Source organism: Chiloscyllium plagiosum, unplaced genomic scaffold, assembly GCF_037043375.1.
Source record: "Chiloscyllium plagiosum isolate Xiang-an unplaced genomic scaffold, Cpla_swu_hap1 HiC_scaffold_8, whole genome shotgun sequence".
Taxonomy (NCBI): domain Eukaryota; kingdom Metazoa; phylum Chordata; class Chondrichthyes; order Orectolobiformes; family Hemiscylliidae; genus Chiloscyllium; species Chiloscyllium plagiosum.
Window position 1 is genome coordinate 51889168 of NW_028270146.1, and position 27398 is coordinate 51916565.

The 27398-nt window shown below is 39.2% G+C and overlaps 1 protein-coding gene across 1 annotated transcript in view; it reads left to right on the forward strand.

Annotated features, from left to right (window-relative positions):
* The first annotated feature begins 3153 nt into the window (after positions 1-3153).
* Positions 3154-27398, forward strand: part of LOC122553572 (5'-3' exonuclease PLD3-like) — an 80423-nt gene continuing 56178 nt past the window's right edge. The window contains exon 1 of the mRNA XM_043697587.2: positions 3154-3362. Within this exon, the coding sequence (XP_043553522.2) occupies positions 3345-3362 (18 nt within the window). The 5' untranslated portion in view covers positions 3154-3344. The remainder of the gene's footprint in view (positions 3363-27398) is intronic.

Here is a 27398-nt window from a genome sequence, read left to right on the forward strand (position 1 = left end):
AATGGGATGAAATTATGCACAAATTTCCAGAAAAACACTCATCCCTAAAAATCTCATGCTTTCTCATTAAGTACAAGAAGCAGGGAATTCTGTTTGCACCTTCATTTTTGTTGTCCTTGATAAATTACCTTTGCTTTCACAAATTTGGCTAAACTTATTAATAACCTGACCAGCTGTCATTCCTTAAATAGATCTCCATATTGGTTCCATGCTTTTCTCAGTTTGTAACTACACAGTTACAGACCTTAGCTATGACTTGATTCATAAATTTCTGAAATATAGCTGGGGCTGTTTTTAAGGCCCAAATTCAATATTTGTCTAACCATTTGGTGTGACAAAAGCAGATATTTCTTTAGCTGTTGATGAAATGGCTCTTGTCGGTACGTTTCAATAGATCAATCCTAAAAGGAATAAAGCATTGCTGACCCTATAAAAACCGTAACCACTCTATAGTCTATGAAGAATCTAGTTAATCTATTTGATTTAAGTACTAACACTATCAGTGAATCCCAGCTGTGATTTTCCAGCATAAATTGAATCCCTGTTAATACCTGAGCATGTTTTTTTTCTAGGCTCAATCAATAAGGATATTGTTTTATCATTGCCAGATCCACATCATGCCTTGTCAACATAACATATCATGGTATATCTCCACAATATATACTTCCTCAGTGGTCTTATAAGATTGTCTGGTTGTCCTTTCTCTCGTGTCTAACCATCCTAGTATTTTTGTGTTACCTTGTTAAATTGTAAGAGGTTCACTTTGGGAACTGTTTTACTCTCCTTTGCTACTCTTAACACTTGATACGAGTGCTCCACCTTATCCTTTTCCCTGCGATGATCTCTTTTTCACATATTTATGTGACATAACTGATATTTCTTCCTATGATGAGTATTTATTAGATGGGTCACTTTACTAAACCTCCTAATTACATTGGATGGATTCAGAGGCAGTAATACCAATATTTCATCTTACATTTGAAAGTTTCTGTTTGTCTGCCTGTTCTTTAATCATCTTTGAAACATAGATCTACACTCCATCATTCTGACCATTGATTCTCAGCATCAGCAAAAAGGCAACTGGAGGATTTTGACCTCACTCTAGATGTCCCTTTCCCACCAGGAGACAGGATATGATGCCAACAGACATGCAGCCAGAGGAGGAACCACAGACAGGCCCCTCACAAGTCTCCTCTCAGGACACTCCAGAGGTGACTGGCCCCTCCACGTCCACCCTGCCTGGCACCTGTTATCCCGTGGAAGTTGTAGCAGAGCAGGATGAACCTCCGTCTGGGCAGGACACACTCAGGATGTCTCGGTGCTTTAGTCACAAATACCCCAGGGTTGTCCACCAACCCACTCTGGGCCATTTTCTCTTGGAATGAGCAAAAGGAAGGGATTGAGTAAGACGAAAAAGGCTGGCACAGATGTGGGAGAGGTGGTGAGGTGAGTGAGTGAGATCGTACATTGTATAGAGTTTATGCAATGATCTTGTATGGGAGGGTGAGAGTGAGGAAAGCTGTTGCGTGTGATAGTGAAAGTGATGGACTGAGTTTTGGTGGCAGTTGGATGCAGTAGCATCAGTGATTGAGTGAATATGAGACTACAGAGAGGGAATGGTGGCACTTACCTATGGAAAGTGCAGAAGGTCATTAATCTCCTTCCTGCACTGCTGGCCGTTCTGGACTGTGGATGCTGCACTGACCTGGGTACCAACTTTGGATCATGCTGGCAGGGAGTGGTGCCACAGTTTCCCTGGCATTCCTGAGAATAGGAGATATTCCTCCTGTGCACTGCCTTGCCCACGTTCAGGTCAGCGAAGTGGGCACTAACTTTCCCTTCTCAGTCAGCTTTGGGGCAGTTCTTCACACCTCGAACAATTGAGATTTTCACACACAAAAACAGTGAAGGTTTTGCCCACGCAACCTGTGAAGGCAGCTCTTGTCCTGGTACACACCTACATTGTAATTAAGGTACTGGCATCCAGAGTCCTGAGATATCCTGGTAGCGGTGAGTCCCTCTGTTACTGGTGAGCACAAGTTGGGCACCATAGAGATGTGGTGCATACATAATATATGAGAAAGTTTGCCAGAGCTCACAGAGCAGAACGCTCCCCAAAATCTACACCGCTGACTTTTGGGAAACTTCAATGCAGCAATTTAGAATCATAGAATCCCTACAGTGTGGAAACAGGCTCTTCGGCCCAACAATTCTGGTCTTCTTCCTATCGGAAGGAAGTTGTGAAACTTGAAAAGGTTCAGAAAAGATTTACAAGGACATTGCCAGGGTTGGAGGATTTGAGTGAGAGGGAGAGGATGAATAGGCTAGGGCTGTTTTCCCTGGAGCATCGGAGGCTGAGGGGTGAACTTATTGAGGTTTATAAAATCATGAGGGGCACGGATAGGGTAAATAGACAAAGTTTTTTCCCTGGGATGGGGGAGTCCAGAACTAGAGGGCATAGGTTTAGGGAGAGAGGGAAAAGATATAAAAGAGACTTAAGGGGCAACTTTTTCACTTAGAGGATTGTGCATGTATGGAATGAACTGCCAGAGGAACTGGTGGAGGCTGGTACAATTACAGCATTCAAAAGGCATCTGGATGGGTATATAAATAGGAAGAGTTTGGAGGGATATGGGCTGGGTGCTGGCAGGTGGGACTAGATTGGTTTGGGATATGTGGTCAGCATGGATGAGTTAGACCGAAGGGTCTGTTTCCATGCTGTAAATGTCTATGACTCTAAGTCCACAATGACCCTCCATAGAATAACCTATCCAGGCCCATTCCCCTACATTTTACCCCTGACTAATGCATCCAACCTACACATCCTTGAGCACTATGGGCAATTTAGCAAGGCCAATTCATCCTAACCTGCAAATCTTTGGACTGTGGGAGGAAATCCACACAGGCACAGGGAGAATGTGCAAACTTCACACAGACAGGTGCCCAAGGCTGACATCGAACCTGGGACCCTAGCACTGTGAGGCAGCCGTGCTAACCACTGAGTCACCATGCCACCCTAAATAAAGTCAGAAGGTAAATACGAAAAACTCAGGGGAACACTAGTAATATTGTATGAAAACAGAAATAAAGCTCAGTAGGGCTGGTAGCATCTGTAGAGAGAAATCAGCGTTAATGTTTCGTGTCCAGTGACCCTTCCTCAGAACCTGGAAACAGTAATAGAACCCTAGTACTATGGTGTTATATTAGAGAAGTATTGTAAACTGAAAAGGGAAGTAAGGGAAATTTAAGCGGTAGTTTTATTGACAGTTTCATCACATCACAACAGCTGCTTTCGTCTGAACTCAACAGTCATTCTCGGTTACATAGTTACGAGCAAGGCCACTATGCTGTTTTCAGCATCGGTAAGTTTAAATACCAATTTTTTGTTTTGAAAAGTTGCAATGAGTTGTCCATGTGTTGTTCCATGCATCTTTTTCTTAAAACAATTATTGTATAAATTAATTTTTTTGTCTTGTGTTTTGATGCTGTTTTGCTTGCCCTTTCTTCAGTCTGCCAGTGGGTCACTAACTTTGTGGAAACCAGATTAACTTTGTGAAGGCAGCCTCCCAATAATAAGGACAGGGCTTCCAATAATCCAAGCAGGCCCAGTGGCCTCTCCAGTTTACCTGGGTACAACAGCACCTGCACAATGCCTGCAGAAGATAACTTTAAAGAGGATGGAAAGGGGACACCTCCCTTTTAAAGCACACTCTTCAGCCATTTGCCTTCCTTTCCACTTGCTGACATCTTCAAAGGAAGAAACAGCCAAGTAGGATGCTAAATTTTAATATATTAAATGTGCTGTTCCAGCAGAGCCTGAAAATTGTGATTAGTGCCTCTGATGAAAATAATACAAAGAAAAGCAATGTAAGCTTAAAGGAAATAATATTGCAACCCAAAGTAACACTTTACCGTCACTATTTTAAGGCACAAAATCCATGTAGTAGACTAACAAATGGTTGATTAAAACAAGTCCAATGGATCCATCATCTTTTAAGTACATAACATTATAAAATAAACTTCAGTGTTATCTATTAGTTGTGACCAAGAAATTAATTGTGGCTTTAGCTGTAAAGTAACAACTTGACATGTCTTTCTTGATAATTCATTTTGTAACCAACTCCATTTGTTATCAATCTTGACCAGTGGGTGTGATAATTTAGCAGTTGTTATTTAGATGCTGATGATCTGGTAATGGGAGAGTACAGGAGCTGTGTTCTGTTCAGCATAACAAAACAGGATTTAATTCTAAAAATAATAAAATGATTGAGAAAATCCTTTAGATCTCCAATGGCTTAGATGCTGACTATTTATTACTATTTAGTAACTTTTTTACTGTAGCTTGTTTTGAGCTGTGCAAATGAGATTTCCAATTCTATCTCTGTGTATCAACATTTGGAGATAATATTGAATGATTTACAACTTTGGGAGAAATTTCTAATCTTTTTAAACACTGACTGTGTGTGAGCTGCAGAAGTTTGTCACACTAGATTAGATTAGATTAGATTAGATTACAGCGTGGAAACAGGCCCTTCGGCCCAACAAGTCCACACCGACCCGCCGAAGCCCAACCCACCCATACCCCTACATTTACCCCTTACCTAACACTACGGGCAATTTAGCATGGCCAATTCACCTGACCTGCACATCTTTGGACTGTGGGAGGAAACCGGAGCACCCGGAGGAAACCCACGCAGACACGGGGAGAACGTGCAAACTCCACACAGTCAGTCGCCTGAGGCGGGAATTGAACCCGGGTCTCAGGCGCTGTGAGGCAGCAGTGCTAACCACTGTGCCACCTACCTTGTACTACATGCATTGGGGATTAAATGTAAATGAATTTTATCACAATCCCTCATAAGTGTATCTGCCACTTGTCCCTGTCTCTTTATTCTTCAATCTCCTGCATTAATAGTGCAGCCTAGACCACCAGGTGACTCACCACTGAAGATGATTCTATCTGAATAATGCACCCATCAGTTTTCCAAATTACTGGGTTTTTTTAGTTTTTAATTTAAATTTGCAGACATCCTCAGAATAACATTCATGATTAGCTTTCGGCATTGCACTTCCTCTTTTCAAACAAAATCACAACAGGGTGAAAACCATTCTTCATACCATATAGCACCTGCAATTCAAGAAACAGGAAGTGAACCATATTTGGCAAGGTTGCAAAAGATTAACATTCAGACACATCCCAGTCACCACTATCAATATTTCTGGGTGGTGTCCTCTCCCACCAGCAGGACAGACCCACCAGACATGTTGGCACAGTGGTATACAGTCAGGATGGAGCTGCCCTTTGAATTCTCAACATTGACACCGGAACCTTTGAAGCCTCATGTAATCAGATCAAACAGGGGTAAGGAAATCTCCTGCTGATCACACCTACAGTGCTCTATGAAGAATCAATACACTTTCACGTTGAATACATTTCAGAAGCACTGACAGTGGAAAAGAGAAAGAGTATACTCTGGTTAGGAGACTTCAAACTGCATGACCAGAGTGACTGAGTGGCATCACTGCTCACTAGGCAAGTCCTGAAGGCCATTGTAATAATATCAATGTGTTATCAACATGTAACTCAAATTGGATATGTGGATTCCATTTACCTGAAGATCTCTGATGGGTTAAACTAATATATACAGTTCAGAGTAATCTCCAGACACAACCTGTGCAATAGTACAGAGTGCCTGCAATCTTGTGATAACATTCGGATACTTGGATGACTTGCATATTGATCCCTTGAAGGGGCATTGTTCTATAAGTGATATCATACAATATTGCCTTTGTTTTACAAAAGTGAGTTCCCATATGTCATAAATAAAATGCCAAAACATTGGGTAATAGTTATTAAATAATTATACAAAGGTAGAGATTGTGAAATTGATAGGTATAGAAGTCTAGAAGACATCTCGTCAGTTTGACATCTCTTGTCATTGTGTAATCTTCTGCAAGTGTAGATTTTACCCTTGGCTATTCTGCGTCTGCAGGCATGTCATCAGAGTGTTGATTGTTGTCCTGGTCTTCTAATGCACCATCTGGAAGTGTTCTTCCATTCTCATTGTATACAATTAATGTATTGTGCACTTCCCTTAGCTAGCTTCGGTATCGCCTCAGCATTGCTTTGTTAGGTGTCATGACTCCATCACTGGGCTCATTGTGAACTTTGGAAATCTGTGCAAGTTAAACCCTTGTGGGGTTTGACTCTGTCTTTTCTTCCTACATATAGCCGAGGTAGTTCTGGACCTGCACGCCACTCATGCATCATCTTCATCCTTTGTTGAGAAGTATGTCCCGCATCTTGGAGAATTTGACTCGACAATGATTTACCAATGTTATTCGTAGTGCTTTCTGAAAATGAACCCTACTAGCAATGTTAAACCCATATCCAGAAATGGAGCTCTGAGGTGTAACATGGTAAAAAAAAAAGCCTTTGTTTTGTTTCCCTGCACTTCTGGATAATGATTTCATTCTGTGAATCATCCACTTGATGAGACTGATCTGAAGTAATGTAGTGAGAACATCAGCTGTTTCATGCCCCATCTGGCACATGCATCTCTGAAAAGGCTGCCTGTATTCTCCAACCAATTGTGTGAAATGATTTCTAAAGGTGTACTGAACAGACTAAAAATGGCACTTGAGTATATCTGCCATGTCCATGGCTGAAGTGTTTCTTATCTGTCTGATAATTAGAAGTTTGAAGAAATAATCAGTGATTAAGATGCATTGTCTCTTTATGCACAATAAACAGAACAATGGTGATTTTAGACCCAGGAACTGATCGAATCTCATGAGGGTATGGGGCTATCTATGTTATTGTGACTGGCAGCTCTGACATGCCTCACAAATCCTCACTAACCTTTCAATTTTACCATTAATCCCTGGCCAATAGACTGAATCAGATGCCAGTCATTTCATCTGTTCGATGCCCATATGTTGTTGGTGTAATTGTGACAATATGTCATGGCAGAGAGCTTCATGCACAAGTACTTGTTTTCCTGTGAAGCTAATGCCTCTTTAAGATACCAAGCTCACCTCTGTAAGGCCACAAGAATCTGAAGATATCTGGCACATCTTTTTTTAACCAAGTCAAGCTATTATGATGATAATTTCCTTTGGCTGCTTCTAATAGAGGTTCAGCATCTTTATGCTGACCAAAATATAACAGATTAATTCTGAGCATATTTTCCTCCTGGATTTGTGGATCCAGTGGATCCAGTCATATTCCTATGCTTTTATCAGAAATCATCGTAGTCGAAGTGGTTCACTTGTTAGTAGTTTGCTGCAAATAATTTCCAATTGTCTGTGAATGATTTCTGCAGGGAATTGCTTACAGTACTATCTGAATTGGTTACTATCCAGATGCAGGAGTTTATGACAGTGAGTGAGGCATTAAAAAGAGACCAGAGGCAGGAGGAGACTCAGACTTTAGAATTGTTCAACAGGTTTGAAGTTCTTTCAACTTGTTGTCTGGATGAGATAGAGGGCTCCAGGGTAATGCGCTAACTGATCATGGAAGCTATTGTACAGGAAACCATTCAAGTGGTACTGAAAAAGAATATATTAAAGCAGTATAGTCAGTGGGATTGACACCATTTTCTGTAACAATTAGTGAGAATCCAGGCAGCGGTGTTGTTTGTCTGGCACCAAGGTTTGGGACATCTGCTCAAGACTGGGAAGAAGTTTTCAATGAGAGAAGGAGGATTCAGTTGTCATGGTCCATTAATATCTGCATCAGAGGTACACCAAAAATAAGGTTAGCATTGTCAGTATGTGGAACTAGGTGCCAAATTCAAAACCAGAACCTGAAAGGTCATAAACTTGGCATTATTACGTAAACTACATGCAAATTGGCATTGGGCAAATCAAATTAGAGAGGTGTATGTATGGATCAAAGACTGCTATGGGAGGAATAGGTTCTGTACTTTGGGGCATAGACAGTACTACTGGGAAAAGTGGAATCTGTACCAATACAATGGTCCCAACCTGAACTGGGTGGGGCTGGTCTTCCAGCCAACTGCATAAATTGGAAGAATGTTGTTAAACCTGACAGATTTCAGAAAACATTTACAAGAATGTCTTTGGAACTGGAAGGTTTGAGTTATACTGAGAGTTTGAATAAGCTGGCGCTTTTTTCCCTGAAGCATCAGAGGCTGAGGGGTGACCTTTTAGAGGTTTATTGCATCATGAGAGCCATGGATAGGGTGAATAGTTAAGTCTTTTTCTAAAACTAGAGGACATCAGTTTAAGGTGAAAGGGGAAATAGTTATAAAGGGCCTGAAGGGTAACTGTCACACAGAGGGTGGTGCTTGTATAGAACTAACTGCCAGAGGAAGTGGCGGAAACAGGTACAATTACAACATTTCAAAGGCATCTGGATGGATATATGCGATGGAAGGGTTTAGAGGGATATGGACGAAATGCTGGCAAATGAAACGAGGTCAGATTGGGATATCTGATTGGTGCAGATGAGTCTGTCTGCTTCCGTGTGGTATGGTTCTATGACTCTATGCTCTGGAATTGACTATACTAGACCTGCCACTGTGCAACAAGATTACTTAATGATCTCATGGTGAAAGTGCCTGGAGATGGCAGCGAGCCTAATATGATTGAATTTTACATTCAGGTTGTGGGTGAGAGGAGTGAGTGCAAGACATCTTTTTAACTTTAAGTAAGGGGAATTTTGTGGGCATGAAAGCAGAGTTGGCTAAAGTGCATTGGCAGCTTAGGTTAAAGGATTGGTCAATGGAGATGCAATGGCAGCCTTTTAAGGAGATATTTCACAAAACACGGAATAGTTTTGTTTTGATTAGGATGGAATATGGGCATGGCTGGCTGGGCTAGCATTTATTACTTGGCTCTAATTGCCCTAACTGAGTTGTTTGGTAGGCCATTTCAGGGGGCAGTTAAAAGTCAACAACACTGTTGTTGATCAGGAGTTACAGGCAGATCAGACCAGGTAAGGATGGTAGAATTTCTTCCCTAAACAACATTACTGAGCAAGTTGAATTTTTACGACCAACAATTATGTCGTGGCCATTAGCTAGCTTTTAATTCTAGAATTTATTGAATTCACATTTCACCATTGGTGGGGTGATGGGATTCAAATCCACGTCCTCAGAACATTAATCTGGGGGATGCTCTGGATTCTACTCCAGGGATATTCTAATGAGAAAGAAAAATTCAAAAGAATGGACACACAATCAGTGACTAACGAGGATGATTAAATATTGTATCAAACTTAAAGAAAAAGCCTATAACTGTGCAAAGACAAGTGACACAAGTCAGAAAATTGGACAGAATGCAAAAAAAAGGTTTTTAAAAAATGACTAAAAAACTCAAATGAAGAGAAAAATTAGAATATGAAAGAAAACTAACCAGAAATTTATAAACACATAGTAAGTGTTACTGTAAATATTTTTTTTTAAAGTTGGCAATTATACAGGGTCTTGGTGAGGCCACATCTAGAATATTGTGTACAGTTTTGGTCTCCTTTTCTGAGGAAGGATACTCTTGCTCTTAAGGGAGTGCAGCCAAGGTTTACCAGGCTGATTCCGGGAATGGCGGGACTACATATGAGGAGAGATTGACTAGGTTAGGATTGTTTTACCTGGAGTTCAGATGAGTGACGGGGGATCTCGTAGAGACTTATAAAATTATAAGATGCATGTTTCCAATGGTGAGTGCATCCAGAACCAGGGGTCACACTCTGATGATTCAGGGTGGACCATTTAGGATGGAGATGAGGAGACATTTCTTCACCCAAAGAATGGTGAGCCTGTGGAATTCATTGCCACAGGAAGTTGTTGTTGCCAAAACATTGAAGGTATTCAAGGCGCAGCTAAATATAGCATTTGGGGCAAATGGAACCAAAGGTTATGGGGAGAAAGCAGGATTAGGCTATTGAGTTGGACAATCAGCTATAATACTGATGAGTGGTGGAGCAGGCTCAAAGGGCCAAATGCCCTTCTCCTGCTCCCATCTTCTATGTTTACCTCATTTGAATTTCTCAGTATATACCTTGTCCATTATAAATGTAAAATATATTTTGATACCTCATCAAATAATTTACAATTGTTGATATGATTTACATTCTCAATTCTTTTTAATCAATCATTGTCACTCCTCTTGAAACTTTTGCATCTAGATCTATATTATTTTTCAAAATATTGGACTCTGCCATTGAGTTATACAGAGCAATATGATTCTGAATGTAAGCATGCAACTATGCTTACTTAGCTTTAGTGGCTGAAATTGGCAATAGGCTGCCCAATATTCCTACCTTTCCAGTGATCCCTGATGAGCGCATGTTAGCCAGATATGCCCCATTCCTCCATTACGTAAAATATGGAAGGACTGCTGTTAACCATTGGAGCTTCACGGTAGCTTTCCAAAGCAAAGCAGAGAAAATGATGTGGGAGTGGAAGATTAGGATGGGAGGTAAAGGAGAAAAATACAATCACTGTTTGATATAAAATTACAGTGCTATCCAAGATATATAAAAACCTATTCTAGTACTGTTCTACTGATCAAAGCAAAATGCCTTTATTAAAAAATCTTAACTTCTAAGTGTGTTATGTTACGGTTCTGTTAGTTGAATGGTTTCTATTTGAATTTTTGTTTCTTACTATGAGTATTGACTTCAATATAACAAGTTAGATTATTAATAACAAAACTAACATTAATTTGCATGAAAAGAAGAGAGTTTCTCCTATTTCTAACTCCCAGCCCTGATAAGCACTAAACGTCAATTTCAATTCCTCTTTTGCACAGTTTTTTTATTGGTGATTTGTGATACAAACTATTCAGTAGTTTAGAGTGGCTGTGTTTTGGATTGTAAAAACATAGATTTTTATTTGAATTTCTTTCTGTTTTTTTCAGCCTGTTTAAATCGGATGCATATTTAAAACATATCCATTGCTGAACTAAACACTTCGCAAATTCACATAAATAGATGAATGAGATGACCAGTTGACATTCAGAATTATTTTCTTTTCTTTGATTTTTTTCAAGAAACAAAGTGCAATAGTTCTATGTAGGGTGGGTCTGAATATATATAAGAATGTGATGAGAACAAAAGGTCCAAAGGAAAAATGATAAGAAATTTTCCTCCATACCCAACACAAAGTAACAGCTCTGTACCATTGACAAGATGCAGTAATTTATCAAAGTTCCTTCCTATACTTCCAAACATCCAATCTTCTTCTTAGAAAGATAGGGGCAGCAGCTGATTGGGATTACTGTTATGGACCAGACCAAATCCCCTTCAAATATATCGAGGCGATAGTCTAGATCTTTATTTAAAGACAAGTGTAAGGTACTGTGTTCCAAATATAATTTGATTGTTCATGCTACTCAGCTTGAAGCAAAACACACTTTATTCTTATACTCAGTTAAAATACAAACAAAAGGAAGAAGAATTGGTATAGCTTTATCTCTTATTGGAAAACTTAACACAAGAATAAATCATTTAACTATTAAACAGCCATTGTTCCAATGAAGTAACATCCCATAAACACACTCTTGGCAAAGGCAGATTCAGTAAAATAGATTGTCTCACGTGCAATGTTTCTCCAGTCCAGAGAAAAGATGATCAAGAGAAAATTCTGGCAGAGAGAGAGAGCACTCCAGCTTTTTGCTTCAGCCAAGGGAAATGTATCAGAGTTTCCACAGTTTACTTCAAACCCCCAACAACTGCAGAAAGCTAAATTAAAACTCTGGTTCTGTGGGAGCCTGACTCCACCCATTCATGCTGCTTCAATTATTCTAACTTTAAAAAAAAACCCAGAGCCTCACAAGCTGCTTACTTTATTGGCTTAGAAGAGACAACTCTGAACCATTGTCTCAAAGCCCTCTTCAAAAAATACAAGGACAAAATACACTTCTTAAAACCACACTGACCCCCCCCCCCCCAAAAAAGAAATCAATGTATAAAAATGGTTCATTTTAAAAATTCTTTAGTCTTGAACTATTAGTACAATACAATACATATATATTACATTGACTCTAAGCATGCACACATTCAATATTACAGTCCATTTTAGTCCATTCCTTCTGCCACTGAACATCTTTGTCTTTCCTCATCAAAGTCGTGACAATATTTCAGCAATTACCTTCTCTTATCCTGCCACATGTATTACTTTCAAATTAAATGGCTGTAACAATAAACTCCAACGAAACAGTCTCATAATTTTATCTATAAACCTTTCCAACAATATTAAGGGGTCAGGTGCAATCACCTGACGGAGTAGCACTCTGAAAGCTAGTGCTTCAAAATAAACCTATTGGACTATAACTTGGTGTTGTGTGATTTTTAAAAATAACCAGATCATCTATGTGTGCCACACAATTGGGTAATTCTGAAATGAATTGGTTAGTCTTTAAAATGTGGATGGTACATTTTACATACTAAGTGCTTTAACTTGAAATTAGTAAATTCTATTTGGTGTCACAAAAGCCAAAATTTCCTTTGCTCTCTCAGATAAAAGTATCTGCCAGTAATCTTTAAGCTAGTCCAGCTTTGAAACATAAGTTGCTTGTCCCACCTTCTCAATTAATCTTTCAGCCATAGAATAGGATATAAATCAGATTTTATAATTGCATTGACTTTGCAGTAGTCAATACCTACATATTGGGTATCATCTGGTTTTGGCACCATCATTATGGGTAAATTCCATTGACCACAACTCACTTTGATTGAATTATATTTGAGCATGCTTTCAATTTTTTTTTTATACATCTGCCAATTTTAAAGGGTTAAGTGTATAAGGATGTTGCTTAATTGGAACAGAATTTCCTGTATCTACATCATGTGTAATCATGTTAGTACTTCCTAGCTTATTCCCACATATCTCTCCACGTGATTGTAATAACTCTTTCAGGTCATTTCAATTTTCCTCTGGAATTTATCAATAATTTATCCCAATTTTTGAGAAACTCCTCCTTACCCAATTTAATTTGAAGATGATCAAATTCAAATTTATCTGGATTTGCTTATTCACTCCGAGTGGTAACAAATACTAAATTGTCCTTTGCTTTCCTTCCTGATCAAAATACCATTTGACCATACTCACATGACACGGTCTGTGAGTTTTCTTTCTATCTGGCATTCTTATCAAATAATTCACCTCACTCAATTTCCTTTTAATTTGATAAGGCTCACTAAACCTTGCTTTTAAAGGTTCATCTACCTTTGGTAGTAACATTAACACTTTATCTCCTCTACTGAAACAACAAATTTTTCATTTCTTTTCTGCTTCTTGTTTCAACATGTACTTTCAAATGCTGTCTAGCCAACTCACCCACTCTATTTAACCTTTCTCTGAAACAAAATCCCAAATATATGGTCATCAAACTCTGACTTACCAATATTTCCTGAATTAATTTAAGTCACCCTCTCACCTCATTCCGAAAACTAATTCAAATGGACTGAATTTAGCTGAATCACAGGGTGCATCCTAATTGCAAAAATTACATATGGAATTCGTCTATCCCAATCTTCTGGATAGTCTTGACCATAAACCCCCAGCGTGGTCTTTAAAATTTGAGGCATCCTTCTAATGTTCCTTGCAATTCTGAATGGTACGCTGTTGATTTTAATTGTTTTATTCCTAAGTAATCTATAACTTACTTGAATAATTTTGATGCAGAATTTGACCCTTGATCTGATTGTATCTCTCTAGGTAGTCTATATCAAGTATAAAATATTTCTTCTAACTTCCTTTTAGCTGTAATATTGCATAATGGAATAACATCTGGAAAGCATGTAATGCATCCATTATGGAGTTTTGAGAAGATTTGTAGCTCAGGTTGAGGTTCTGGATGTAAGTTCGCTCGCTGAGCTAGAAGGTTCGTGTCAGACATTTCATCACCATACTAGGTAATATCATCAGAGAGCCTCCAATGAAGCACTGGTGGTATTGCCCGCTTTTTATTTATGTGTAAATAATGGTTAACAAATATTGATTTCCACTTTTTGTTTTAGGGAAGGGTCCTATACAATCAATTAATACTCTTATAAAAGGTTTCTCAAATGCTGGAAAAGGTATTAATGGCGTTGGTTTTATTCTGCCTGTTTATTACTTCCTATTACCTGACATATGTGACCTGTCCACGAAAACTCAACCACATCTCAATGTAGTCCATGGCAGTAAAAATGTTTTTGTAGTTTGCTTTGAGTTTTCCTTACTCCCAAATGACCTTTTACTGGTACATTGATTTAATTTGATTTAATTTATTATTGTCACATGTACTGAGATACAGTGTGAAGTATTGCTTTGCATGCTAATCAGACAACACATACCTTACTTAAGTACATAAGGGTAAATGAACATAATGCAGAATATAGTGTTACAGCTACTGAAAAGGTGCAGAGAAATATATAAGTGATCCAGTCATAAATCTGATAACAGCAGGGAAGAAACTGCTCTTGAATCTATGGGACAATTTAACATGACCAATCTACACTGTGCAGTTTGTGGAAGGAAACCAAAGCACACAGGCAGACACTGGGAGAACATGTAAACTCCATATAGACAGTCACCCAAGGCTGGAATTGAAGTCAGGTTCTTGATGCTGTGAGGCAGCAGTGCTACCCACTGAGCCACCATGCCACCTGTTCATAAAATAGATGTTGTTCATAACATTCTTGGTGGGGGGAGGTAATATTGAAGCCCATATCATCCAGTCCTGTTGTAAATCATGTGCCATTTTCGAGTATTAGCCAAGGCAGTTTATTTCAGCTTATTCCCTTTTACGTTGATGGTAGTAGTACTTCAGTTCTAATGTAGAGTCACCAGACTCGAAATGTTAACACTGCTTCCTCCCCACAGATGCTGCCAGACCTGCTGAATTCTAGCAATAATTTTGGTTTTTGTTGGTAGTTTAGTAACACTTCTTAATCAGTTTTAAACAACATAAACTAAAATAATCAAATTACCAAAACTATTTAAAAGAATTGGTGATAATGTCATTTACACCTTCAACTCATGTTGATGTTGAATGCATTGTTATAGAATGTTTCATCAGCTATATGAATAATTGGACATTGATGCCATGGTTTCTCACTACAGTGTGACACTGCCTTTATTGATGAGCTTGCGTTAATGAACATTTTTCATTAGTGAATGGTTTCCTTTTATGTTGAAGACTAAAATCTGAGTGTATGAAGGTGGACAATACACTACTGGTGCTACAGTTGGTTATCTGAAGTTGTTTTGGAAAAACTGGATGAAGCATCACCTCGTATACATTCATCATTTCATTTACAGCATGGCAGGAAATATGGATGATTGCAAAATGAATCCCAATGTGTACAAGTGATTTGTGATGTGATATAACATATCCTGATTTTATATTGATGCTGAAGTAACCATTAAACTACCAATATTTTCATCCTTAGTGTACAGATTTAGCCTTTGTCAAAATAATTTTAAATATACTATCCCTCACACCAGGCATAGAAGTCAGACCTCTGCAAACCCGAGAAGTGAGCTCCTATACTTGAGCAGTAGCTAGTTCTCTAAAATTCTTAGTTGAAATATGACTTGGTTATGAAGTTCTTCTAAAAAGGTTTATGATCATTTTCTTTGTGTGGTCAAGCCAAAAAATGTAATGTAAAAACAACTCGCGGTACCATTTTTTTGCTAATAGATTGAAGGTTACACTAAAAGTGAAAAGCTTCATGTGCAACTTTTAAATGAGGGAAAAGAAAGCATTTTATAAAACAGTTGTAAAAGTTATCCAAGGACTATTCCCATGCTTTAGGGCCTTGCAAGGATAATTACAAAGTGTTTACAAGAACAATGCACAGTAGGATCCTTATCTCAGCTCTTGTATTGAGCATTCTGATGGAAGTGAAAATGGAGTAAAGTAACATTTATATCAGCTACCTTATTGAATAAATCATAAAACAAAATTAAAAACTTAAAGAATTGAATTCAAAAATGGCATCAAGTTCATACTTCCACAGTGTTTATGAAAATATAATGGTCATTAGCTGCACTGCTCTTTCTGTTTTCAGTTGACTGTGATAATTCAGTGTGGCCTCAGCATGTCCTACAGTTTATTACATACAATGAAGCAATATTAGAGGTGTAGCCATTGATGGAATCATAACAGCAGTTCAATAAGCTGGTTGACCACACCTGACTGACAAGTTAGATACAAACTGTAAATACTGGCATTGTCAGCAATGCCCATGTCTCATGATAAAATATATAAGTTTTGTTAATATTTGTTTTTTGTTTGTAAAGTCTGTGCTTTTTGAAACAAGTTGAGACTCTACAGTTCATGCATTTTGCTCATTGATGTGGATGTACCTGCCTGTCTTGTTGAAGTATGCAAGTTATTAAGTCACAACAAACTTCAGTATAAAAGTAAGCATTGCTGAAAAGATGCATAGATTCAAAGCATTTCACCTTGCAGTTATCAAGTCTGCAAAGCAAGAAAATCAATTTAAAAAGGGTTAGTTAGACTTGGTTGGTATGAAGGTGTAATGGGGCTTATTAACAGTTAAATGAAATTCAAAGCAGGCATGTTAACTCAGGTGAGAGCATTGCCATTGAAATGCAGGTGTTTTCATTGGCTTTTCCTCACTGAAATAAAGGCATTGTTTGAGCGTGTTTTTTTCTCTATTGGAAGGAGAAGGCGTCTCAATTTGAGCAAAGGTGAAACGAGCCATTTTTAAAAATTCATTCACTGGATGTGGGCAGGCATGAATTACTTATCCCTAGTTGTCCTTGGGAAAGTGGTGGTGAGCTACCTTCTCAAACCGCTGCAGTCCATTTGCTGTAGGTAGATCCCATAATGCTGTTACAGAGGGGGTTCCCATAATTTGACAGACTGACACTGAAGGAACAGCAAGATATTTCCCAGTCAGAATCATGAGTGGGTTTGGTTGGGAACATGTAAGATGATGGTGTTCCCATGTATCTGCTACCCTTCGAGATGGAAGTGGTTATGGGTTTGGAAGGTGATGGCAGATGGAGTATAATGTGGATAAATATAGAGTTATTCAATTTGCTAGCAAAACTAGGAGGATAGATAATTGTTTGGCCGTAAATTGAGTGGGAAATGCTTAATGAGATCTGGATGTCCTTGTGCACCAGTCATTGAAAGTAAGTGTGCACGTGCAGTAGGCAGTAAAGAAGGCAAACTACAGGCTGGCCTTCATAGCCATAGGATTTAAATACAGGTACAAGGGTGATCTCATTATCTGAGGAAGGATGTTTTTGTTATAGAGGGAGTGCAGTGAAGGTTTACCAAGTTGATTCCTGGGCTGGCAGGACTGACAACTGAGGAGAGATTGAATTGGTTAGGATTGAATTCACCGGAGTTTAGAAGAATGAGGGGGGATCTCATAGAGGTGTATAAAATTCTGACAGGGCTAGACCGGTTAGATGAATGAAGGATGTTCGCATTGTTGGGGGAACCCAAACCAGGGATCATAGTTTAATGATAAGGGGGAAACCTATTAGGACTCAGATGAGGAGACATTACTTCACCCAGAGAGTGGTGAGCCTTTGGGAGTGATTCAGGCCAAAGCATTGTGCTTTCAAGAAGGAGGTAGATTTAGTCTTGGGGCTAAAGGAATCAAGGAATAATGGGAGGAGGATGAGATGAGGGTTTTGAGCTTGATCAATCATGAGATTGGTGAGAAGGGAAAAATTTAAAAGGGACCTAAGGGGCAACTTGTTCACACAAAGGGTGGTGCGAGTATGGAATGAGCTGCCAGAGGGGAGATAGACAACACTTCAGAGAACATCTCTGGGCCACACAAACCCAACAACCCCACTGCCGACTACTTCAATTCTCCCTCCCACTCCACCAAGGACACGCAAGTCCTGGGCTCCTCTACTGCCAAATCAAACCATCCAATGACGGGAGGAAGAATGCCTCATCTTCTGTCTTGGTACCCTCCAACAATATGGCATCAACAGTGACTTCACTAGTTTCCAAATCAACAATCCTCCCACCTCATCCCAAATCCAACCTCCCAGCTCCGCACTGCCCTCTTGACCTGCCGTACCTGTCCATCATCATTCCCTCCTATCCACTTCACCTTTCCGCACCGACCTATCACAATCAACCCCACCCCCCCCCACCTGCATCTATCTATTACCTTCCCAGGTGCCTTCCCCCAACCCCACCCCCACCCTTCTATTTATCTCTCAGCTCCCTTGCGCCCCCACCCCCTCATTCACATTCCTAATGAAGGGCTTATGCCCTCCTTCTCCTTCTCCTCGGATGCTGCCAGACCTGCTGTGCTTTTCCAGCACCATACTTTTTGACTCTAACTCTCCAGAATCTGCAGTCCTCACTTTCTGTCAGAGGAAATGGTAGAGGCTGGCACAATTACAACATTTAAAAGGCATCTAAATGGGTATATGAATAGGAAGGGTTTAGAGTCATATGGGCCAAGTGCTGGCAAATGGGACTAGATTAGGTTGGGATATCTTGTCAGCATGGCTGAGTTGGACCGAAGGGTCTGTTTCTGTGTTGTACGTCTCTATGACTCTATGACTCCATTGGTATCATCTAATGTGCTACCCTCAACATCTTCTTTCGATAGCCCACCAATAGTATAGTTTGATAAGCTTCTGCCAATGTTTCATCTGCCTGAATAAGTAATGGTCTCTATTTCCTCATCAAGACTTAATTTTTAAGATAATAACATTCTGACATACACTCAGATGTTTCTTCTGTGTATGCTTTTTGCTATAGCTACTTTACTTTGTTCATTTTTTTGTTAAAATTTAACTAACCTCACTGAACGAAAAATATCCACTTTGTCCTCAACCTGTTCTTGTTTTGTTCTCAACTATTTCACCAATAAAATTTCTGACTATTGAACTTCAACCTCTGTACCTTTATTCTTTCATTTCTCCTCCTGCTTCAACTAGTGGCTTTGTGACTTTGTCACCACACAGTCAGAAAAAATCCCAGCATTTACTTCTTGTAACATCTCATTTGCCTGAATTCCCACGGGCTTTTCAACCACAGTAGGCATCACTCCCTCCTATGATTCAGTTATATCATTCTCAAGGATAAGCTGTATCTCCAGGACAGAGAATTTCTCTATGACTTCTCCCACTACCTCACCACTTTTCACCAGACTCTCCAACCTCACTTTATACAATGGAACAGTACTCTTTAACCATGAACTCCACATATTACCTCCTTTCCTGGCAATACTCCTTCCAAAGTATATGCCTCCTCATTTCTCACCATCAAAAATTGACTTGCTCCTCGATCACTTAAAATTTTAATTTCTTTACCTTTTCCTCCTAGTGCACATGAATAAACGTTACCCACACAGATAAATTCTTTTTTATTAATCAATCCTGACCAGGCTATACATTTGTTTGCAGCATTTTAGCTTCCAGCAGGATCTCTTTTACCTCTTTAAAAAACCCTACAGCTTATCCTGTTTTTCCACATCTGCTTTCCCACTGCTTTTCTTCAGCCACCATCACTGCGACTTTATGTATCTTACTTTATTACAGTGAAAACACCTGAGATTTTTACTTCTCTTCCCCTCTCATGGGTTACCTTTTTAAACTGTGGGTAAACTGACTTTATTATTGTGGGCGGCACGGTGGCACAGTGGTTAGCACTGCTGCCTCACAGCGCCAGAGACCTGGGTTCAATTCCCGCTTCAGGCGACTGACTGTGTGGAGTTTGCACGTTCTCCCCGTGTCTGCGTGGGTTTCCTCTGGGTGCTCCGGTTTCCTCCCACAGTCCAAAGATGTGCAGGTCAGGTGAATTGGCCATGCGAAATTGCCCGTAGTGTTAGGTAAGGGGTAAATGTAGGGGTATGGGTGGGTTGCGCTTCGGTGGGGCGGTGTGGACTTGTTGGGCCGAAGGGCCTGTTTCCACACTGTAAGTAATCTAATCTAATTATCTTCAATAAGCTCTCCTTTTCCTTTACTATCTGAGGATTTCCCTTTTCCCCAATTTCTATACCTCACAGATTGAAATTAAGTGGAGTCGCAGGTAGATAGGATAGTGAAGAAGGCATTTGGTATGCTTTCCTTTATTGGTCAGAGTATTGAGTACAGGAGTTGGGACATCACGTTGCGACTGTACAGGACATTGGTTAGGCCACTGCTGGAATATTGCGTGCAATTCTGGTCTCCTTCCTATCGGAAAGATGTTGTGCAACTTGAAAGGGTTCAGAAAAGATTTACAAGGCTGTTGTCTGGGTTGGAGGATTTGAGCTGAGGACTTGGAGGGAGAGGCTGAACAGGCTGGGGATGTTTTCCCTGGAGTGTCGGAGGCTGAGGGATGACCTTATAGAGGTTTACAAAATTATGAGGGGCATGGATAGGGTAAGTAGACAACATTTTTTCCCCTAGGCTGGGGGAGTCCAGAACTAGAGGTTATAGGTTTAGGGTGAGAGGGGGAAGATATAAAAGAGACCTAAGAGGCAATGTCTTCACGCAGAGGGTGGTACATGTATAGAATGAGCTGCCAGAGGAAGTGGTGGAGGCTGATACAATTGCAACACTTAAGAGGCAATTGGATGGGTATATGAATAGGAAGGGTTTGGAGGGCTGTGGATCCAGTGCTGGCAGGTGGGACTAGATTGGGTTGGGATACCTGATCGGCATGGATGGGTTGGACCGAAGGGTCTGTTTCCATGCTGTACATCTCTATGACTCTATGATGCTGGAGGCCAAACTTTAATTTACGAGCTAACTCATAATCATTTGCCATTTCTGCTGCTAATCTCGTGTTTAACTCTTTGTTCTTCTACACGAGTTCTGACTATTTCAGGAAGTGAAATTTAGAACTCCTCCAAAATAACACGCTCTCTAAAAGTGTCATATGTCTGATCTATTTTCAATCCTCTTAGACACCTATCAAAGGTACTTTGTTTGATCCTTTCAAACTCTGTATACATTTGATCAAGTTCCCTCCTTAGATTCCTGAAATATTGTCTTTTGGCATTAGTTCATATGCACTTAAGATGGCTTTTTTCACCTCAGCATATTCCCCAAATACCTTCTCTGATATTGACTCAAATACCTCACTAGGTCTATATGCCAACTTTGTTGAGTCCACAATGTCATTGGTCACTGGCCATTTCATTTGTTTAGCTACTTTCTCAAATAAAATGAAAAAGGCTTCTACATTCTTCTTGTCAAACTTTAGCAATGCTTGGACATATTTAAACAGATCCCTACCAGGCTTTTGGTGATGATAGGTTTGCTTTTCATCTCTGTTCTCATCAGTACTCTTACCTACCACCTTCGCTATTATATGTCGATTTCCTCTTTCATTGTCAACTTATGAAGTTCAAAAACTCTCAATTTCTCCCTCTCTTCTATATGTTTCTCCTTTTTTTTTATCTGCTAGGGCCATCCTTTCTTTCGAAAAGCCCTATGTTAAATGCATGTTTTCTTTTAAATATCTTGCTAAAAAGTACTATTCCTCTCTAAAATCTATGTTCTGTTTGGCTGACATATTCATTGCCTTATTTAGAGTATATGATTTTAAACATTATATTGCAAGGAATAGTTTTGTCATATTTCATCTATTAACTTTTCCCTTCATAAAATATGGGACTTGCTGAGACTCAGCTGCTGAATCAGAGCCTCCTAATCAGAGATTGTTGGTTGGATAATAAAGTTAATTGGATAATACCTAATTACATTTTATGAAGCTCAATCAGTGGCAAAGCCTTTTAAAAATTAATCCATAGTGCTGTTTCAAAATAAAAATCTCATTCTAACTCTATAACCCCTCAAGTGTGCTGACATTACAACATTGGTCCAATGACAATACTTTGTAAGGAACAGACCACAGCATAGCTGAACAGCTGGATCAGGAAATGGAAACAGCAATTTCTAACAGATGTAAACAAAGTCTGTTAAAATAATGGTTAGGATCTTGTAGTTGGATGAAATGTGTTCTCTTGTGAATCCATTTTGTGCTTTAACTATGCTGTTCGTAATGGATTGGAATGAAGGCTAAGTTTATCCTTAAGGTACGACATTTACAAGATCTTTATCCTTTATGTACTTTATGCCTCAAACAATCTTAGGGATTACAGTCCAGTTATTAGTCTTCCATATAAAGATCTGTTTTCTGATAATTTTTCCTACAAGTTTCCTTGTACTCTTGAATCCATGTCCATTTGGGTTTGTTAAAGGATGGGTCCACCTCTGCTTTCTCTGGTCCATTAAGAATCAGTGAACTGTATAAAGAAGTTTTTATTTTGAATGTCCCAGTTTATCTCTAAATATTTCATTTTATTGTTAGAATCCTTTCAGCATGTAATTCAGATCAGGCATTTCTTATTCTCAGTGTAACAGTTTGGAGCTCTATTTGCTACTTTGGTGTCTTGAAGGCACTGACTCATTCTGAGACACTGTTCCAGAACCATTAGATTTCTAAGTCTCTGTCCTCCACAAGCAGTACAAGTTTTGCTGTTTGCATGTCTGTTCTATTTCCATCTCTACATTCTCATGGAGAGGTTCAGAATTTATAGGAATTCTCACATTTGCAACGAAGAATCACAGACTTCATTTCCATCCCAAAGTTTTGCTTTGAAAGTACATGTTACAAGGTAGGCAGATTTTATTTCTTAGAACTTTAAGTCCACCTTTAGTTTTAAAGACAACACGTACTGCATGGGTTTGCTTGGGAGAAGTGAAGGTCTAAGACCACTTAAGAAAATGGATCTGTAAAACAGAAAGTGAGTGGGAGAATGGGACTAATATCTACAAGAGAGCTGAAAGGCTTTGGAGTCGATGGTCAGAGACTTGAGAGGAGAAAGAGAGGCAGTCAGACAGATTCAGAGAGGGGAAGAAGTAGTCACCAAGTGACGCTGGGAACATTGTTGTCAGGCAGTTGTGTTTTTTGTTAAATCTTATTTATGTTTCTACATTTGCGATGTAGATTGAAGCAGAGGATTCCTGTTGCTGAAAGGGAGTTAAATAAAATATCAAGTTGGTTCATGTTTCTACTTAAAAACAAGCAGAAAATTTGACCTAAAGTCAAAAAATATTTAGTACCTATTATGTATCAAATGAAAAATAACATTGGCACTGCATGTTCTGCAGTGCTGCAGACAAGAAGGCCACATGTCACAACATCCTTTATTTTAGTTCCAAAGTTGCTATTTCAAGATTACCAGTAAAGTATTTTCTCCCTATTTTCTACTGAAATATTTAATCAATTTCACCAAGTTGCATACAATTTTAAGCCCTTATTGGCTATTTCTCCAAAATGGTGATTGTCCCTAATGTTTACAAATGCAAGGTCACCACTATATATAGCAAGTCAGTTGGCAATACTTTCGTCATTATCTATGATTTGGAGGAGCTGGTGTTAGACTGGGATGAACAAAGTTAAAAATCATACAACACCAAGAAAGAATAGCTGGTCAAGAAACATGTGATAAATATGTGTTTAAAAAAACAGACAACACCAGGTTATAACCCAACAGGTTTATTTGGAATCTTGAGCTTTTGAACTCTGCTTTTTCAACACCTGATGAAGAAGCAGCGCTTCGAAAGCTAGTGATTCCAAATAAACCTGTTGGGCTATAACCTGGTGTTGTCTGTTTTTTTAAACACATATTTATCACATGTTTCTTGACCAGCTATTCTTTCTTCTTGGAGTGAAATGGGCCATTTTGGATTCAATGTTCTTTCTAAAGACATTTGCTTAAAGAGATGACAATTATTATGGATTCATAGACATTGAGCATCTCATTTACAATGATCAAATAACGGCTTATTTGATGAAGTATTAAGGGAAAATAGAGAAATTTGAATTGTATCTGAAATAAAGACCCAGGAGGAGAAAGTTGACAAAAAGAACATGATAGGAAAAGTAAAAGGTATGTTTTCATTTTCACTGTTGTTAATCCCTTCAGCCTGCAAGAAAATCAACACAATGTGTCAAATCTCTGCATTGATTTAGTACATAGTATTCATATCCAAACCCTAGTAATGCTTTAACCTAATTTTCATATGCAATTCAGTTGCTCTATACCCTTGGTATCTTAGACCAGAGATTATCTTGGTCATCTGCAATGCTATCGAGTATACTACAAGACTAAAAACATTCTATGCTGTCAGACCAAGTGGTTCAGGTTAAAGTTAACATCAAGCTAATTCACAATGAATATGTTTACAGAAAGAAACACAAGTGGGAACCAATACCTAACTGTAAGTAACCAATATTTTATTTACACATTATTTAAGCTGAGCAGAAAACAAAAGAAAATAAAATCATAGAATTCCTATAGTATGGAGCCATTGATTATACACCGACCCATTCAGACCCACTTGCCCAATCTATTCCTGTAACCCTGCATTTCCCATGGTATTAGAATGTATGAAGCTAGATAAATCTCCTGGTCCTGACCAGATATATCTAAGAACACTGCAAGAGGCTGGAGAAGACATTGTGGGGACCCTGGCTGATATTTTTGCATCACATTAGCCACAAGTGAGGTCCCGAAAGACTGGAGGATAGTGAATGATATGCCATTATTCAAAAAGGGCTCCAAAGAAAAGCCTGGGAACTATAGACCAATAAGCTTAACATCTATGGTAGTTACTTGAGAAGATTCTGAGGGATAAGATTTGGAAAGGCATGGTTTCATTAGGAGTAGCCAGGCATGGCTTTGTGAGTGGGAGATCATGCCTCACAAATTTGTTAGCGATCTTTGATGAATTGACCAGGGAGGTTGATGAGGGCAGTGCGGTAGATGTAGTCTATGTAGATTTCAATAAGGCCTTTGCTAAGGTTCCACATGGTAGACTGCTCTGGAAGGTCAGATAGCATGGAATCCAGGGCAAGCTGGCAAATTGGATACAAAATTAGCTTGAGGATAAGAAGCAGAAGGTAACAGTAGAAGGATGCTTGTCGGACTGGAGGCCTGTGACTAGTGGAGTGCCTCAAGGGTCGGTGCTGCACTCATTATTGTTTGTTATCTATATCAATGATTTGGATGAGAATGAACAAGGTATGATTAGTAAGTTTGCAGATGACACTAAAATAGGCATTATTGTGAACAGTGAGGAAGGATCTCAGGACCTTGATAAGCTGAAGAAGTCTGCCAAGAAATGGCAAATGGAGTTTAATATAGGTAAGTGTGAGGTCTTGCATTTTGAAAAGTCAAATCAAGGTAGGAGTTTCATAGTGAATGGTAGGTCCTTAAGGAGTGTAGTGGAACAGAGAGATATTGGAGTTTAGGTTCACTGTTCTCTGACAGTGGAGTTACAGGTAGACAGGGCAGTGAAGAAGGCTTTTGGCACAGTGGCCTTTATCAGTCAGGGATTGAGTATAGAAGTTGGGAAGTTATGTTGCAGTTATGCAGGATGTTGGTGAGGCTGCATTTGGAGTATTATGTTCAGTTTTGGTCACCTTCTTAGTGGAAAGACGTTACTAAACTGGAAAGAGTGCAGAAGAAATCTACAAGGATGTTGCTTGGACTCAATGGTCGGCATTATAGGGAGAGGTTGGACATTTTTCTTTTGAACATAGGAGACTGAGGGGGGACCGTATAGAGGTGTACAAGATCATGAGAAGCAATGATAGGGTGAATGCATTCAGTTTTTTTCCCAGGGTTAGAGGACTAGAGGTCATCAGTTTAAAGTTAGAGAGGAAAGAATAAAAGGGAATCGGAAGGGCAACTTTCATACACAGAGGTGTATATGGAATGAGCTGCCAGCGGAAGTGGTTGAGGTGGGTACATTAATAACATTTAAAAGGCATTTGGACAAATACATGGATAGGAAAGGATCAGAAGGATATGAGCCAAGTGCAGGGAAATGGGGTTAGTATGGACGGACATTTTGGTCAGCATTGACCAGTTTGGGCCAAAGGGCCTGTCTCCGTGCTGTAGGATTTTATGGGTTCTATAACCCACCTAGCTCACACATCCATGGACATGGTTGGCAATTTAGCTTGGCCAATCCACCTAACCTACACATCTTTGGACTATGGGAGGAAATGGAGCACCTGGAGGAAACCCATGCATTCCTGGGGAGAATGTGCAAATTCCACACGGACAGTCCCCCAGTACTGAAAACAAACCCCATTACTGTGAAGCAGCAGTGCTAACCACTGAGTTACCATGCCACCTAAAACCTTAACAGATCTCTTATAATCTTATCACAAAGTTTTAAATGGGTACATGGATGGTGTAGCAGATCTCTTTTCACTGTTGCACTAAACAATATATATTGCAACTGATAATACCATGAAAACTCATCTCAGTAATTCGAAACATAGAATTCAACATAAAGACAATCAAAGAAACTCTTTCTGCTAGAAAGGCCAATGGGTAATTCAATTCTATTGCTTACTATTATAAATGATGAAGCTGCATTGTAACAGCAATCTTTCAGCCATTCTCATGATTTCATGTTTTTTGCTACCTGATAGATAGGATGTAGCCATATTATATCACAATCCCAACAAAACATTTCAATAATTTCTTGGCTAAGAATAGTTTTGTTGATGGTTGGTGCACAGCTACATTGACCTTTTGGGACTTGTATCAAGTCCAGCCAGAATGGTGAGATCTCTCTCTATCACTGTAAGCAAATCTGTGGGTTGAATTTTGCAGCCTTGACATATTTTCTACTGTGAAGAAGGGCTTATGCCCGAAACATCGATTCTCCTGTTCCTTGGATGCTGCCTGACCTGCTGCGCTTTTCCAGCAACACATTTTCAGCTCTGATCTCCAGCATCTGCAGCCCTCACTTTCTCCTCAAATATTTTCTACTGTGATTTTCTCTGGCTCTTCCACTTGGATTTCTAGCCACTTCAGGCTATCTCAGTCAATTTGGTGACCATTTTTGACAGCCCGGTTCTTAAGTTCCTAGACCGGCTGCTACCTATCATGCTTACTAAATTATCATTTTATTTTCTATTGAAATTTAATGCAATCCACTTCACTAAATAATCGTTGATAGCTTCCTTAGTTCATTCCATAAATCCTTTACAGACTATCCATAGCATTTTAAAAAAATTAACTACATGTTACATAATGAACAGCAAAAAAATTGCGGGGCTCCAGTGAAAGGGTGGCAGAGTTTTACAGACTCAAAGGGCAAAATGCCTTCATCTATGCTATGAGTCTAAAAACTTTGTTGATGCTTCCTATCCGCAAAATCTTATTTTATGTTCACACATTTTCATGATAACTTTGTCAGCTTTTTCTTTATAAATATCTGTGTCTGCATTCATAATGGCAAGTTTTTTTTTGAACTTATCAATGTGTAATTGCAACTTAGCATCAGTGGTGGCACTGTTGCATCTCAGGTTTGTACCTCAGCTTGTGCAGCCGGGAAAGCCCAAGTATTTCTTCTTGTCTGCGGCTTAAAACACTATCAGCTTTCGTTCTCGTTAAATAAATCAACATACAT